Genomic DNA, 18,092 nt, shown 5'->3' with positions numbered 1-18,092 from the left:
CCAAAGGCGTCAGTTTTTAGCTAATTCACGAAGTAAACCTCAACTCGTGTGAAAATATTGAATCAAGTAGCAAAATAACAACCTCTATTTATTTAAAATATAACAACCGACCAATAACAAAGTACGATGTCAAAATGCCTTGAACCTGATTAATAACACTGCAAATTATCACCTACACATATCAATACAAATCGAAAATAATATATACCTGTAGGCAATGTAGGCATCGATCAGTATAATGTCCGCTCAGACACGTGCTAATGGTAAATGTCGCGTCGTCATAAGTGTTAAATTTTTTCATGGCCAGCATCTTATATGGTCTTCCTATTTAACATTTCATTCGTCGTTGAAGGTTCGATAAAATTTACCAGCATAACTAAGTATGAAGTATTTTCATTTTGAACCTATACCCTTGCGGAACAACACTGAATGAACAAAAAATAGTGATTCAAAATAAAAAGGGTGAAATCCGTTCAACAAACTTCTCCCATTCAGCGAACTATAAGAATATTCTAAATCCAGCACCACAATTGTTAATTTAATGACAATTTTGTAAATAAAGAAACTGGATTTTGCAAATGCTTGACATAATGACAAAGTTTCTCATTAAGATAAAGCTGAATAGGGCCGAAACAGGTTCGAATAATAAACATTCTAGAGTTTGATTTAGGATTTTCTTATACTTCGTTGAATATGAAAAGTTTATTGAACGTACATATTTCAGATTTGTTTATTTCGGATTACCTTTTTTTTTTCATTCAATATTATTTCCACTGAGTAGTATTCAAAAAAACTTAAGAATAAAGTTGGAGATAAATTAAACACTTTGGACCCAACAGCTACATGGAGAGTTTGAATGGCACTCGATTTTTGTATCATTATTCATAAATTTATCTTCAGATGTTTCAGAGAAGAAGCTTGTATAGAGGACGGCTCAAAGCAAACGGAAATTATTTTAATCCATTTTTCTATATAAACAATTATAATCAAAAACGACTTATGAACTTGTAGTTAGCGAATATTCGTTTCGGCGCATTCACCATTTTGATCCATAAAATTATAATCCTTGAGAGAAGGTAGGTTCCTACTACTGACGGCTCATCAAATGAGGTTCATGCCCCTAAGGTGAGTGGCAACCCACCTCAAGAATATTGAGAGGCAACAGGGATCGAGTTGTTGAAATTGTTCATTATTTTCTTCTATGCAGAATTTTAATTTTTATTCAATGCTTTATTCGATATTTTATCTCACAACCAACTTCACCAGAGGATAGTCAGTATTTGAAGAAATAACAGCTGAGCTGTTACATAATGTAAAAAAGTAGAACAAAAACAATAACATCAGTTTTTAGTTCGAAAATATAACAAATGGATAAACTGCCGTTAATCTTGTGTGAGTTTTTGAGGTCGCTTTTAATGTTTTGACAACTGACAATCAGAACACTGGTGGATTAGTGCTTCCGGTATAATTCCACTAATCCATCGATACTAAAAATCCCAAACACTACTAAAGTGAGCTTAAATGCCTGTAAAGAAGAACCTCCAATAGTACGCCATGGACGACGGGTTTATTCAATCCAAGGTTATTGGGAGTTTTTCTTTCCAAGTGACTGAAATTACCAGTTATCGGTCCATTAAGTTTATCGGATAGATTATCTTCGGCTCAATTCAGCTCAGAAACCTGGCATAACATTTATCAGAAATGAATAGTAGGCAATATGAATATTCTCAATTAAAATTATTTCCAAAACTCGACCCATACACTTCACCAAGTACATCCAACAACTTGTATATTGTAGCATATTGGATATTTCGCAATATTTATTGTGATTTCGAGTGGTTTTTATGAATCCTAAGCAATTTTCTGAGGGAATATCGTTCAGTGAAGATTTCATAATTATCCATTAGTGGCGATATGAAGGTGCAACATAATAGAAAACTGACTATTATTGACACTACTGATTCGTACAATATAAAGAATTATGATCATGTCATAGATGCTTTTTTGCCCCTCAAGTGACGTCAATCCCAAATGCTTAGTCCATAAATACAAAATAGAACCTACCAATTTGCAAGGGGTCGATAGGAACCAATATCTCCCTTTATTGAATTGAATGGCTACATTGTGAGGAAAATTCACCGAAAAACTTATACATGGTGTTTCGTTGGGAAACGGAAATACTCAACTGGCGGATAGGTGGCACCGAGGTGGTTCTGGAGATGCCACATTTATTGGCTCCTACTGTCGTCACCAAGATACATGATGTTTTATGAATTTTGCTCGTTTCTTCCTGAGGCCATGTCAGACGAACCACCCGATATATTTTTTTCATATTTGGCAAACGTGTTTTTCATTCGAAGCTCAAATGTATCATTCAATAACCGCAAGGAAAATCCAGGTCCAGATTAACAAAAAATTATGAATCGTTTGAATCCTCGAAAGAACATCCTGTAAATCGAAATTCTGAAAATCTGTTTGAATAATTGAAAAGACCATAAAAAACTGAGGAGTGTGCTACAAATTTTCGAGCAGACAGTTTTACTGCACAAATTTTTGACATAAAAGTGAAGTTTTCAACTTGAACAGATGTCTGTTCACGAATGAAGTCCAATTTACGCGTCATTGTGTCTTTACAAATCATCAAACATAGGCAATAGAGAATCGCTTTTTTACAAAAAAGTCTGATTCACAACATATATTTTCCGTAAACGTAGGGTGCAGTGCCTATGACAATAAATTAAGGTCCATGTCTCCAGCCCCCCCAAATTTGAATATTTCACTCTTTTTGACGCTAAAGTTTTGTACTAGTTTTGTACCGAAATGTACCGTTGAAAAAAAATTTTGTACCCCTAATTAAAGTGACGAAAATACGGTTTTCAGTTTGGGGGGGCCGTAGACATGCTCACCCCCCACCTTTGAAATTGCAATTTGTTTGTATTTCAAAGTTTTGTACTAGTTTTGTACCGAAATGTACCGTCAAAAAAAAGTTTTGTACCCCAAGATTAAGGGGTCTTAGGAGGGTTTGAAATTGGGGGGGCTGGAGACATGTTTTCGAAATAATGAGATTTCTGTTTTCGAAACAAGCTAAAACATGAGTACTAGTTTTGTACCGAAATGTACCGTTGAGAAAAAGTTTTGTACCCCTAATTAAAGTGACGAAAATACGGTTTTCAGTTTGGGGGGGCCGTAGACATGCTCACCCCCCACTTTTGAAATTGCAATTTTTTTGTTTTTCAAAGTTTTGTAATAGTTTTGTACCGAAATGTACCGTCAAGAAAAAGTTTTGTACCCCAAGATTAAGGGGTCTTAGGAGGGTTTGAAATTGGGGGGCCAATGACATGTTACAACATAGAGAGAATCGATATTAAATTATACAAAACTGAAGTACCTAAATAGGTACTTTCCAAATTGTATAGGACTTCAGGGTGAAAATTACTCAAAATTATAGGAACTTGAACATGCGTGGAAACAAACACTGTAAGATTAAGGTGACTTCAGCTACCACACAATTTACTACTGAGCAGGCGCACGCCTAGTCATCGTGAAGATTCGAGATATGCGCAAACTCCTCACCCCAGAGGCGGTGGAAGGCGTAGGCTACGCCCACGGCTCAGTGCATAGTCTATGGCTCAGTGGCTTGGGGAGATTCACGTGCAGAGGAGCCTCTCGCTTCGAAGGTTCATGCAATAAAAACCTGAATGTATCTGAATCAATGGTTTTCTGTCAGGGTACAAAACTTGGAAATAGAACCAATTTCAAAAGGAGGAGGTGAGCATGTCTAAGGGCCCCCAAACTGAAAACCGTATTTTCTTCATTTTAATTAGGGTACAAAACTTTTTCTCAACGGTACATTTCGGTACAAAACTAGTACTCATGTTTTAGCTTGTTTCGAAAACCGAAACCTCATTATTTCGAAAACATGTCTTCAGCCCCCCAATTTTAAACCCTTCTAAGTCCCCTTAATCTTAGGGTACGAAACTTTTTCTTGACGGTACACTGCGGTACAAAACTAGTACAAAACTTTGAAATAAAAAAAAATTGCATTTTCAAAAGTGAGGGTTGAGCATGTCTACAGTACCCCCAAACAGAAAACTGTATTAACTTCATTAAAATTAGGGTACAAAACTTTTTCTCAACGGTACATTTCGGTAAAAAACTAGTACTCATGTTTTAGCTTGTTTCGAAAACCGAAACCTCATTATTTCGAAAACATGTCTCCAGCCCCCCAATTTCAAACCCTCCTAAATCCCCTTAATCTTAGGGTTCGAAACTTTTTCTTGACGGTACACTGCGGTACGAAACTAGTACAAAACTTTGAAATAAAAAAAAATTGCATTTTCAAAAGTGAGGGTTGAGCATGTCTACAGTACCTCCAAACAGAGAACTGTTTTAACTTCATTTTAATTAGGGTACAAAACTTTTTCTCAACGGTACATTTCGGTAGAAAACTATTACTCATGTTTTAGCTTGTTTCGAAAACAGAAATCCCATTATTTCGAAAACATGTCTCCAGCCCCCCCAATTTCAAACCTTCCTAAGACCCCTTAATCTTGGGGTACAAAACTTTTTCTTGACGGTACATTTCGGTACAAAACTAGTACAAAACTTTGAAATACAAAAAATTGCAATTTCAAAAGTGGGGGGTGAGCATGTCTAAGGGCCCCCAAACTGAAAACCGTATTTTCTTCATTTTAATTAGGGTACAAAACTTTTTCTCAACGGTACATTTCGGTACAAAACTAGTACTCATGTTTTAGCTTGTTTCGAAAACAGAAATCCCATTATTTCGAAAACATGTCTCCAGCCCCCCCAATTTCAAACCTTCCTAAGACCCCTTAATCTTGGGGTACAAAACTTTTTCTTGACGGTACATTGCGGTACAAAACTAGTACAAAACTTTGAAACACAAAAAAATTGCAATTTCAAAAGTGGGGGATGAGCATGTCTACGCCCCCCCCAAACTGAAAACCGTATTTTCGTCACTTTAATTAGGGGTACAAAACTTTTTTTCAACGGTACATTTCGGTACAAAACTAGTACAAAACTTTAGCGTCAAAAAAAGTGAAATATTCAAATTTGGGGGGGCTGGAGACATGGACGTAATAAATTAATAGAACCCTATTATTATTTACCTGCACGATTAACTGGCGAAGCGTACCGTCAAACGGGGTTAAGTGGATATAGCGGGGTGAAGTGGATCAACCGTGTTTTCCCGCTTATTTTATAGCACAACTATAGACAAGACCCTAAATTGACGCGAAAAAAAAACTAAGTGTCTACCGTTAACTCCTAAGATTACTAATTCCTGCTTTGGATGCAATTCTGGAGGGTTAGTTTTCTCATAAAACCTCTCGAATAAACCAATTTTCAATTGTTTAACTTCAATTATATTTGTGGCAATAACTACGATAGTTATTCTTAACTAAACTTTTGCAGATTACGTATAAATTAGTTGGAATATAATTCCTCATTTTAAAATCAAATGAACTTCCACAGTTTTTCAGAAAAAACAATATATGTAACATGTAACGTCACTCATTAGTGAGGGGTGAAGTCGATCACCAATGATTTTATCATGTTTGAACATGTTGCGTATAGGCCAATTTCTCAAAAATGTCCTTTTCATATACCCAAATGCAGAGGATATCCCCCTGGTGAATTAATTTGCGAAATCCACCTTAAGAAAGTTACGTGTGGACTGCACATCTTTACTTTGGAAACCAAAAAAGAAGAGAGAATTGAATAATTCTCTACCTTCCTGAAGACTGACCAGAGAACATTCATATACCTTACCTTCATTCAAAAGACTGTTTTTATGTTAGTTAGAAATTTATTTTCGTTATTTATTGTATTTTGTTTGAAAACAAAATTTGTTTTGTTTTACTCAGAAAGTATGAAGATTTTTTGATTTTTCAATGGTTCTAGTTCCAACAGGGGTTAAAATAGGTTCTTTTTTATTTCATCTGACCCACTTCACTCCCCGTTTAATTGAAGTGAATATTCATTGATTTTTAAAGTGCGATCCACTTCACCCCAAAGTACGAGGTGAAGTGGATCACACTTCAACTAATTAAATGTCAAAAACTGTGCAGCCAAGAATTTTGGTAAATGGGTCAATCGATAGCTAAAGGATCATAGAATCTATATTATGAACGCCAGCCTGCTCGCACTGATACTTCGAATCTTATTCCTGAAAAACCTCAATTTTTGATCCACTTCACGCCGTTTGACGGTAATTTTGGAGAATATGTTACCAGTTTTACTCCATGATGAATGAATGTGAATACTGCTGGCATGTGCTTTGAGCACGATGGTGCATCGCCTGATTATGGGCTTATCGTTAGAGACTTTTTGAATAAAAATTTTGGTAATTCATAGATTGGTCGGAGAGGCTCGCAAACTGGCCTTCAAGGTCCCCTGATTTGAAGATTTGAATCCCGTGGATTATTAGGTCTGCAGTTACATGAAACCACTATATACTCCTCTGATATCGGGATCAGCTTATCATAAAAATGGAAGAAACTAGCCAGAAAATAAAGAACAATCCGAATTTAATCCGGAAAGCAGTTCGGGATATTCTGAAAAGAGTTTAGACCAAAATAGAGGACATTTCGAGTCGTTTATGTAGTTTTTTCTTTTAATTTTGTATTTATATTTGTTTAGCTCATTTTTTATTTTGCAAACATGTACATCATTGTTTTAACAATAATGGAATCGATGTTGGAAATTAGGTTGGTTCTTTCTTTTTCGATGAAACAATCTGTTTATTTTTATTGATTCAATCGATTCAACGGAGGTCGATCTATACTCTCAATGAATATCAAACCAGAACTAACTAAGACGGAGAGAAATATCTTATTCCTAAAAGATGCTTATATACAGTATATAGGTTACAATAGCAAAGTACATAATATGGTTCTCACAGTCGAAAACTGCTGGGGAATGTCATTCAACACTTTGACCGCCAGCACTAATATTGCCGACTAATAAACCAATGGCATTTGACATATTTATTGATGGCGAGAATTCTGAATGAGTAAGGGATTTGTTTTTGCTTTACTCTGAATTTATCTCAACATTCATCTCAATTCTTTTACTGAAACATTCAATAACAATATTCAAAAATCCAAGCAATATCAATTTCAATAATCAGTTATGAACATACAGGGCCCTAATTTTTTTCTGGAAATGACGAGGGATTAACTTCAAAATACAAATTGAAATGGTACGCAGCTATAAAAAGTAAAACTAATGTAATAAGTAATTACTGAGTAATGTTAAAATAATTATGGATTCAATAGTTTCGATAATTCATCATTAAAAGTCACTTCTAACCTCTATTAGGAATCCAAGTTCATAAAAACTTCACTTTTTCGTCGAAAATTTATGGAGTAAAACTGTCTGTGCAAAAATTTAAAACACACGCCTCAGTTTAGGTTTTTGTGGTTTTCGAGAATTCAAACGATTCATAATTTTCTGTTAACCCGGCCCTAGAATTTCGTTGCGGTTATTGAATGATACATTTGAGCTCTGAATAAGAAACACGTTTGCCAAATATGAAGAAAATATACCGAGTGGTACGTCTGATATGACCTCAGGAAAAAACGAGCAAAATTCATTAAACATGTAAGAGCCAATAAATGCGATATTTCCAGAACCACTTCGGTGCCACCTATCCGTTTGGTTTCTCCGTTTCACAATGCAACACCCTATATAGGGAAGCACTACAAATTCATATTGAAATTTCCCTTATAATGTGTATAAATCGATGTGGAGGTACCCAGAGTTTCTGGTAGACATATTACAGAAATAATTTTATCGATATTTCAGCGCCGTGTTCTTTAGGAGTGTCAAAGAAGCATAGGAAAGCACGACAACAATTAAAATTCAAATAATCAACTAAACAGATTGGGAGAACGCCGAAGTGCTTCATTTCGGAAGTAGCATCCTTGACCTGACTTCCAACATCAATGAGAAACAATGACTGTCATATCATTCCCATCCTTCCCAGATATCTCTAACACTTCCGAGATACACATCTACACGTCAATGTGGTATTTAATCTAATCAACTTCCTGACATACAAAAATGAACACATAATAGATGGTAAACAGATAAAAACATAAAATTTGGATACGTATGTAGTCTGTAAATTCACTCTTATGGTTTATCGTACATTCATTGCTCAAGATTTATGACAAATTGTTTTCAATGAGCCGCCCACGGCTTACGCCTAGCCGAGCGAAGGTCAAGGCTTTCGAGATGACCAACTAGCTAGAGCTTTTTGCGCTGTATCTTCGGTTTCACTTTCTAGGGAAATATTCGTCTCGATTACATTCGAAGAAAAATGCCCCCGTTAAATCTTAGGTAAAGATTACTTTATATGAACACGAACGTTTAATATTCCTAGAATATGAATGAATGAATGAATTTTCGGAATTGAAAGCAACGAAAGGAAATGGACCCATCCTAAAAATGTCGACTTTATGATTAGGTAGATTTACATTTACACATATTACATAAAGTGCCAGAAAGGGGTACTTAACTAAGCGTCGTTTAAAGTTAATAGACATTTTATTTCCAGTTGCATGACTGTGGCTTAACGGAATCTTAAGGGGCCCTTAAGTTTTTCTATCTAGTGATATTTCAGTTTTTCATTTGGGTGCAACTTTATCCTAGTACAATAAAGCCATTCCGTTGGCTGGTCGGTTGCCGATGACTGTTCTCATTTCATTAACCTGACTTTATTGACCTGTCAGTCGGTTTCAAGTAAATTATTATATTATTATCAGAAAGTAACAACTCTTTGTTATTAAATTAGCATTATTATTGATAATGATAAGGATTGTCAAATACAAGGTACCTACCTAAGTTTATATACAACACTTTCTTTGTAAGGTAGGTACCTACGTCTTATGCGAATTTGTAATTTTTACATGGATCTTAATAGCAATGTTAAAAGTTTTATTATTGTTGAACAGGAATGTAAAGAAAATGTCCTTGTTGGTACGAATACGGTGAATGATTGCCAAGCAGGTAATGGTAATCGACAAAGGGCGCCCAACTTCTCAACAGAAGAGAAAAGTTTGTTGCTAACTTTAGTTTATATATTTGAGAAACAAAATTGAAAAAAAAATACTGGTGGCATTACAATGAAGGCAAAAGAAAAAAGGCTTGGTATTCAGTAATGAATTCTTTAAATTCTCAAAATCCATCAAAAATGGGCAGTTCTGCAGCCAGTTCAACAAATTATTTCAGGTTAAAATCCCGCCCTCAAATATTTAAGTGGTCATTACAGGAGCACTTAAATTTAAAACTTTAACCAATTAAATGCCAGTTAACAGCTAGTGCAACGTAATTAGTGTGAAGGGTTCATTTTAAGAAACACTTAACAAAAAGTGTGTTTGGTGCAAACGGGTCTGAGATACCCACAGAAGTTGAGAGAAAATTTGCGAGAATATTTAGCAAAGTCAGTACGGTCAAAGAAGGAACGAAGTTAGCAATTGGTATTATAGTATTGTCTTAGTTGGATCCCACAATACGAAAATAATAAAGGTTTATTCTTTTCGTATCATTACCATGTATATTTCGTCAAATACTTGCGTATTCTCACTATACCTTCCATCTCCCTTCCACATCTACACCATATTCTAGCCAACATATTTCCGACGGAAAGGAAACGGTCAGGATAGTGGGAATAGTCTTGCTTCCATATCTGATTCCACTATTCAGTTGAATATTGTGCATACCTTCATAGGTTAGGAAAAATTACCAGATTGTAGGGCAGCTAAAACTATATGTCTGTTATAAATTGAAATATAGAGTGTCACCTGTCATCCATAAACTTTTGGAGAAGGATAGTTATATTTTTATGAATAGAAGATCTTGTATATTAAAACTTATTTCAATTATTCACTCGATTTTGAAAATTTTTGGTTGACCATATGCAATATTCGACCACAGTTCTGACAGAAATAAGATATGAGCAAAAATAAAAATAGCATGGCGTTTTAACTCACTGAAACAAAAGAATTGATTTTTCATTTTTGGGGATATATCGATACACAGAGATCATGTATGTAATATTTATAGAAAAATAGACCCGTTTTTCATGAATTTGTTATAAGTTTCAAACGTTTCTGTTTGAAGTTAACCTTTTGTTTCTTAAAATTTATCCTGTAATGTTATAAAAGGAATCTAGAAAACTAATGGATTTAGGGATAACATATGGTTAGGTAATAAAAAATGTTTCAATTTGAGTGGAAAATTGAACAGGGTGTTATATTAAAAAAATATGGCTATCATTCTACACAACTTTGTGGGCGACCTTGTTTATTTCAATTCATCATAGATATGTAGTATTTTTTCTAACCCTTGTATATTTTGAAATAATACATTGTACTGGTAATGTTATTCATGATGCATGGCAGCAGAGCCCTAGTGTAAGTTCTCGCCATAACAAATGAGTGTGTTTAATAATTAAGAAAATAAGATTAACGATTCCGAATTGGTATAAGCACCTCAGTGGAAAGCCTGCACATCACTTACATAATTTTAAAGAGGAAACCTTCGGGAACGAACACGCTGATTTTTATGTTATTTAATGACGATTGATGTTGCTTCTTCTGAAAACTGTCAGATTATATTTTTCCCGTTCCTCACAAATCATTTTATTCGAAAAACAGGAAAAAAAACTCAATGTTCTTTTTTGAAAGTTGATCGCCCTGTCACTACCTTTCGTCAGCCTTAAATTGTCAGATTTTCAGAATGCGGGCATTGAAACAATTAATCGACACGCTCGTGTATGTCCAACAACGGATCACCTACCTATATATAGGACTAATATTCGATAGGGGTCCACGGTATTCTTCTTTATATTAATCTGACACGCTAGAGCAAATCCTTTTCCCTATTGAGGTCCTGTGCTATCCGACTTCCAACATTTCAGACCCTTAAAACTGTTTGGGCTAAAGCAAGACGAAAAAACTATTCCGCGGGAAAATATTTTAGGAATCACTGTTACTTCTTGAGGGTGATAATATTTCGGCATTAAATTGATGTTGATACTTGACAAAAACCCATAATTCAACTATAATAAAAACTGAATTAACTGATGGTGGAAATCAGATAATTCGGTTCAAATTTTGAATATCCACATTTATGAAACTGTTTGATAAGGTCGCATTAAATGATTGTCATTGGTCAATTTCTCTCCGTATCCACCGTTAAGGAAATGGGTAATCTATACAAGTTTAATTTTAATGTTATGGATCAAAAACAAACCTAATAGAACAGAAAATTTCGGATATATTTCCCTATATGGTCAGAATCTGCACCATTTAAATATGAGTCACTGAAAGGAAAAGGAAATAATGATGTTGAAACAGCCACCTAGACGTGGCTTGGCTCACATAAAATATAGGCAAATAAAGATGGTCGATTGAAAATTATTTGTATGCGGCATTGACAATAGACCTTTCGTGAATACTAAGGAGGAATCTGAATAACGCGAATTGTTTTAACATGTATGTAGTCCAAGAAGTCGTCACAAAATTCCTCGAAACAACGTGTGAACTTGAAAAAACGATTCCGTTAATTTTTCCACGTACTGTGAGACATTGAGTCTGATGTTAGGGAGGACAAAAATCTTGTTCTGGTAATTACCTCGAAACGGCTCATTTAATTTCCCAGGATCCGCAGAATCGAAAAAATGTTAGAAACTTTTGAATATAATGGGGAGGTTATATCGAATACTGATTTGAAATGGGAAAACGACATGTTTTCAGGAATGACGCTTCTCCTAGGTTTTGTTTTCAATAGATGAGCTTTGAAGCCTGTCCAAGATAAACTCGAGAAAAGCCTCCAGAAAAGAATTTTGCAATCCAATCGATTAGTTCTGAATTTGGGTGTTTCCTTAATTGAAATAATTTTCTAGTTTATTATTCTTCTTATTTCTCGAAGAGACTGAACTGTGAGCAGTAACCTCTGTCTTAACATGAACTAAGCCTAGCAGAATATGTACCCAACCGCAATCATCATTAATTATTAAAACTTGGTCCTAGGTCATCAGGAGTCACTTATGTATACAGTGCGCGTCAAAATATGGAACAAATTCATTTTCTCAGAAAATAATATTTACCAAATCTTTATGCATTTTTGAAGGATTTTTGTTGCACCCTGTGCCATCCCCATAAACCTAAACCTCTAAACCCACAGGGAATGTGGGTCATGTGGTACTTTTTCTTTGTATCTTCTTTACAGGCGTGCACAAATTTCTAAGAAAAAAATTTTTTTTTGGAAAATTTGTTAGTTCAAAGAGGTTTTCAGTATGTCATGGCTTATTTACTTTGTCACCGAATGAAAGTCGACCATTACAGTTTTGTTCATGCACAACTTTCAATCCCAAGCGGTTTGATTATTGCATCCAGAACGATGGTAGTTATTTTGAACATTTAATTTAACTTATCTTGTAATGCACAATGATTCTTCGGGTGGTACTTCAATGCCAAAATAAATTTCCAATGTCACTTCATTTTTTTGTTCTTTAAAGGGTTCGCAGGGGTTGAAGGTTGTGCATGAACAAAACTGTAATGATCGACTTTCATGCGGTGACAAATTTCATCAGGTACCATCGGCATCGTCTCAAAGTAAATGAGCCATGACAATTACCAAAAAAAAAAAATTTTTCTTGACAATTTCTGCGCGCCTGTGAAGAAGATACAAAGACCTTGCCAAAACAATACCACTTGACCCACTTTCCCTATTCAAAAAATTTAGAGGGTTGATGGGGATGGCAGAGGGGGCAACAAAAATCCTTCAAAAATTCATACAAATTTGGTAAAAGTGAAACAAAAATTGAACTGTTCAGGATTTTGTTGCCAAATATTTTTCTTCTGAGAAAATGAATTTGTTCCATAATTTTGATGCGCATTGCTGAAGGTTATTATTTTGAGCATATTATAATTTAAATATCCATGATAAATTATAGTACTGTAATGATACTATCACATGTTTGTATTCACCATGTAGGTATGAATAGATCCTACAATTATTCATTCCATTGAAAAGGTTGTTGAAAGACCTTTAAAGTGAGGTGTCATATGGCAAAGTTCCCCATTAAAAAAAAACGATGACATCACGTGAACAAAATTTTGAGGATTTCAATACTTTGGTTCCGAAAAAATTAGTTACCTTCAGTTTAAAATACTCACAGCGGGTTTCTCAAAACTTTGATTGCCGATCAACGATTTGACAGTCCCTCGATTTTGAAAACGAAAGCCCTGAAACCTTTACATTTTGGAATATATTAAAAAAATAGCAATTGAGAATAATTGAATGTACGCATATATGCATCTCCGACAGTTGCTCTGTCGATTTCAAAGGGGTCGTTAAGTACGGTCACCATCTACTCTTTTTCGACGAGATGGGATTTTTGTTGATTTTGTTGTCTTGAGATCCCCTCAGTAGACAACGAATTTTTCCCACCCCGTACTGTTGGTTCGGAAATGCCACCTGTTATGCTTTGTTAATATGTAATACATTACTAATTACTACTATGATTTCTGATTGCAGTTCTTTTGTTTTGAACGGTATTCGAATTTTATTGCACTATCTCCTTTAAAGCCGGGTTTAGACGAAGCGCATCCACAACGCGCAGTCCGTGCTAGAATCCAGTTGCTTGGTCAAACGGCACACTGCGCCTGCGCATTCCTTATACGCAACTAAAAACCGACCCTTCGACCCTTGGTATACTAGAGGGTTGCGACGAGCATGTTTATACAATGAGAGGGGCCTGAAGGGAGGCTGGTGCTCTAGTATAGGGCGCTTTGTCTGAACCCGGCTTAACATGACTGCGCGTTTCACTAGAGTGTCTCGTTTTGCATGCAGTCGATAGAAGAACTTGGCATCATACCCTGTTACCTTAATTTTTTGTCTTTTTAAACATTTTAATTTCCTGGATTCTATATTTCGAATCATTCTCAAATGAATTCGCTTATGAGAACCGCTCAGTTTCAGAGCAGTAACCGCTGCCTGGACATAAGAATTATCAACTTATTCTATTGAAAAAAAGCCTTCGGAAAAAGGCAGGCAACCATAATCGAAATTAATTCAGATACAAGCAACCATAGATATAAAAATCAACAAATGTTAAGATTTAAAACTAACTAGCCAACCATTATCACTCGGAGCAACAATTAGACCATTCTATGTACATTCGTACATCCTAGTGTCCACTGACATCGAATAACAGATTACAGATATGTAGGACAAACACACCAGACCTTCCGCCGCTACCAGTGTAGTCTATTGTAGCACACAAACAAGCTGAAAGTGCTAGACTCCAATTCCAAATTCTTACGAAAAGATCAGAGGGGCAGTGAGGTTTAGCTTGAGAGAGCAGTCAAGTCTCACTCTGTCGGCCGCCGGACAGTAGAAGAGGATATACTCCTCCAGGAAAAGCCTGATTGTTGAGAATGTTGAGTTTGTGTAAGTGAACTCCGAGTCGAAAGTTCCACAATAGATCTCAGATTGGTTCTGAAGAATTCTAGCCAGTGGTTGATGTATTTTTAGGAGGTCCTATGCGAGTGGCGTAGACTACAGTGACTCTAATAAGAGAGTGACTACAATTGGAAATTTTACAATAACATAGCCCTGCTCTGGTTGGAGCATCCTATAACTCTGAAGCCTGATTATCCAGGTACCAAAATGATTTGCAGTCTGTTGCACCTTTCTAATTGGAGTATGTCAGATCAGAATTCGAGTACTTGTGCCTAATTTCAATTTTCTGCTACGAGAGACCTGATGGCAGCTTGACTATCCATTGGGATTTTTATTGACTTTTCCTTCAGCCCCCGTTAAGTGGGTTACTGGCGCAAAGGTTAATGGCGGAAATTTCTTCCTGGAATGTTGTCGGTAGCCTGCCAAGATCGGCACTGATCTCTGTCATATCTGCTGGGAAGCAGAGCACTGAAGGTTCTGTCATGGCTGGTTTATGCTAGTACCAGATCAGTTAGCCAAGAAAACTAGTTTATTTTGATCGTTCAGGGTTAGGTTATAGAATCTTAGGTTGCTAGTCTTGCCCCTCCCGGCTCTCCCTGCACAAAAATGTGAAGAGGTGGGAGGTCTACTAGCATCTCCATAGCTGCAGTTGCAGAAGCTGTTTGTTTTGGGTTTGTTGGCGCTCCGTATAGGACCAGCAGTCAATACTAGCGGTCTAGCCGTGACATACAGCTAGCGGAGCTTCTTCAGCGTGATTCCTGAAATCTTTCCAAAATTTCTTTGACAGGTCCAGAGGGAGTGTATGGCTTTGACGATGGTTTTGTCAACATGGTAATTACAGTTAAGTTCTTGATTCAGGGTAACGCCCAAATATTTAGCATATTCTGCAAGTGGGATTGCCTTTGAATAAATGGTACTCAAATTATTTATATTTTCATCGAGGCGGAAGTTGTGTACCTCTGATGAAGTCAAAAAGACCGAAACTACGGTCAGCGATGAAATGGTCTTTCTGTTAATGCTTCAATATTGTTTGGTTATTGAGGAATCTCAATCAGGAGATTAGGAATGAGTAAGTGACCCAAATATTAGCCATGTAACAAAAGCCACTGGTGACAGTGGCAAGTCTGGTGTGTCAGACTGACACTTTTTTTTCTTCATTCAAAATATAAATTAATATTTGTTTTGAATATATTCAAAATCATAGCAAATCATAGGTAAGTAAAACAATTCCAGATAAAATTACTTAGGTGATTTTTAATATATCCTCAACATGTTTCGAGCGATTAACAGCTCATCTTCAGGAGAAAAATCACTAAATAAACAATGAAATCTTCGAAAATTAATTCACTGAAAGTCGATCAAAGTCATGCAAATGATCTGAAGATGACTCCTCACATATTACCCAAAAACTAAAGTTCTTTGGAGAATAAAAGGAATAAATTCAACAAAATTGGGCAAATGTACAAAAACCAGTCGCATTTTTTGCGACTGCTCTTCCAAAGAAGTTAATTTTTTGGGTCATATGCGAGGAGTCTTTTTCAGATCATTTGCCTGACTTTGATCGACTTTCAGTGAATTTTTGAAGATTTCATCTTCACTACTGTGATTTTTATCCTGAAGATGAGCTGTTGATCTCTGGAAACATGTTGATGATGTATTAAAAATCACCTAAGTAATTTTATCTGGAACAGTGTTTCATTTACCTTCCCTATGAACTGCCCAGATATCAGGACTTTCACTACTGGATTCAATATTTTTATTGCATTTAGAGTTTGGATCCTCTATCAGAGTGAGAAAATTTCTGATTCCTTACCTTTCTGTGGTGGGATCAGCACAAATGACAGGATATTTCAATTCAATAACTTCACCATTTTTTTCCTTCAGTTGTCCGTGGTTTTCCATGTAGTGCTGCACCAATTCAGAAAGAGTAGCGAATTTCTCTCCACCATAAAGATCCAGAAAATCCCCCGAGTTTTGAATTCTAATATGGGTAACTTCTCCATTTCTCCTGGAAAGGATTGAAAAAATCAAGGTGCCAATTATTGCTTCAGTTTGGATAACAAATGATTTTCATGTTATTGAAAATATTACTTAAATCTCAAAAAATATGCCATTGAAAAATTGAGATATGTATCTTCAAACATAATGAACAACGATTATTATAGTATTATAGAATATATAAATTATACTATATATCAAATTTGAAATACCTATTTACCTGACAGAAAGAGTAAAATCTCCAGGGTTGTTAGAACTTGGTCTTGCTAAAAAACTGCAGTCCACTCCCCTTTCCATCAACAATTTTTCAGCATCAATCCCAGTGATTGTAGGCCAAAACCATCTGAAAATTATGAAAAATAACATTCAAAATCATTTATCTGTCAGGAGCTATCACAATCCATGCTAATAAAAATAAACAAATAAATGTTCCAAGTTGGACTTCGCAAATGTAAAGCAATCAGTTATCATTCTCTCAAATAAGTGAAAAAAAGGAAGTGAAAAACATATTTACCTTCTTGAAGTCATTTTCACTTTCAAAAGTGATTTCTGAACACTAATTTCTATTTTCTAGCAGATTTAAAGAACCTTAAGCAAAGGTCACCATTTTGAATGTATTTCACCAGTCAATTCACATCATTGAATGTCATATCTAATCCAGAATCGAATTTCGTAAAAATTCTTCAGTTTGCAAACTAAGTGCCTCAATTTTTACCAAAATTCATTCAGAGAAAAGAATTAATGTTATTGCAAACACAAAGGTTAAACGCCCATATTCCCCCTCCTGTCAGTGATGAATCAGGTACATAGGTACTTGATATACCTAATGCTTGCATTTAGTAACATGAATAATTAATTTATTCTAGAACTTTTTATATGCATTTCGAAAGGGGGGTGGAAAAAATTATATAAGATAACTAAACTTTTATTTTTTTCATTCTACATTAGTGATAACTCATTTCTAATCTGCACTTTTGGCATAAGGATCTTCCATAATTTTATCGTAGGCTCCTTCAGATAACAATTCCCTCTGCTCTAAAAGTTTTCTTTTATCTTGTTCGGGTTTTATCACAGTGAAATAATGCACAAATCTTGTTCCATATAATATTGTTCCACATACAGTAACAGTTAGACATGTCCACACAAATCCTCTATGGAAACGGTCAATCCAAATATTTGCAATTGCTCTTTTTCTCATTTTAAAAATTTATTTGTTTGAATAAGTGATCAGTGAAAATTTATTTTTATTATTTAATGTTTTCTATTTTCTCTTAAAATTTCACTATTTTGAGGTTAGGAAAATAACACTCATCTTCTTCTTATTGGTAAAACCAAAAATTTACATTTCTTTCTGGTGGAACGGTGGAAGCCGGATAGATTTTTTTTTTAATTCAAGGGATATTCAGTTTTTAAAATTTTTTTCTGTGGGTGATCGCACTAATGAGAATTGAACTAATTGCTAATTTCACATATTTCGTCACTCCTGTTTGAAATTGAGTTATCATTTTGTTTTGCATAATCAGTTTGCCTTTTGTTTGAAAATATTCTCCACAGTTTACTCTCTTTTTAACTTTTTTTTAGTACTTTCAGGTACT

At 35.3% G+C, this 18,092-nt stretch overlaps 2 protein-coding genes across 2 annotated transcripts in view; both read right to left on the bottom strand.

Annotated features, from left to right (window-relative positions):
• Nucleotides 1-17,271, bottom strand: part of LOC123312463 (tyrosine-protein phosphatase non-receptor type 11-like) — a 68,113-nt gene extending 50,842 nt beyond the window's left edge. Inside the window, exons 1-3 of the mRNA XM_044896908.1 lie at nt 17,012-17,271; nt 16,718-16,840; nt 16,313-16,507 (exon numbers count right to left, since the gene is read on the bottom strand). Of these exons, the coding sequence (XP_044752843.1) occupies nt 16,313-16,507; nt 16,718-16,840; nt 17,012-17,025 (332 nt within the window). The 5' untranslated portion in view covers nt 17,026-17,271. The remainder of the gene's footprint in view (nt 1-16,312; nt 16,508-16,717; nt 16,841-17,011) is intronic.
• Nucleotides 17,272-17,406: 135 nt separating this feature from the next.
• On the bottom strand, nt 17,407-17,975 carry LOC123312465. The gene has a single exon (XM_044896911.1). The coding sequence runs from the start codon at nt 17,693-17,695 to the stop codon at nt 17,459-17,461; it is 237 nt and encodes a 78-aa protein (XP_044752846.1). The 5' UTR covers nt 17,696-17,975; the 3' UTR covers nt 17,407-17,458.
• Between the last annotated feature and the right edge of the window lie 117 nt (nt 17,976-18,092).

The sequence above is a fragment of the Coccinella septempunctata genome, chromosome 4 (assembly GCF_907165205.1).
Source record: "Coccinella septempunctata chromosome 4, icCocSept1.1, whole genome shotgun sequence".
Lineage (NCBI taxonomy): Eukaryota > Metazoa > Arthropoda > Insecta > Coleoptera > Coccinellidae > Coccinella > Coccinella septempunctata.
This window is presented reverse-complemented; position numbering and strand designations above follow the sequence as displayed.

Coding starts and splice junctions, on each gene's coding strand:
- LOC123312465 (XM_044896911.1), bottom strand. CDS start 17,695: ATGAGAAAAAGAGCAATTGCAAATATTTGGATTGACCGTTTCCATAGA.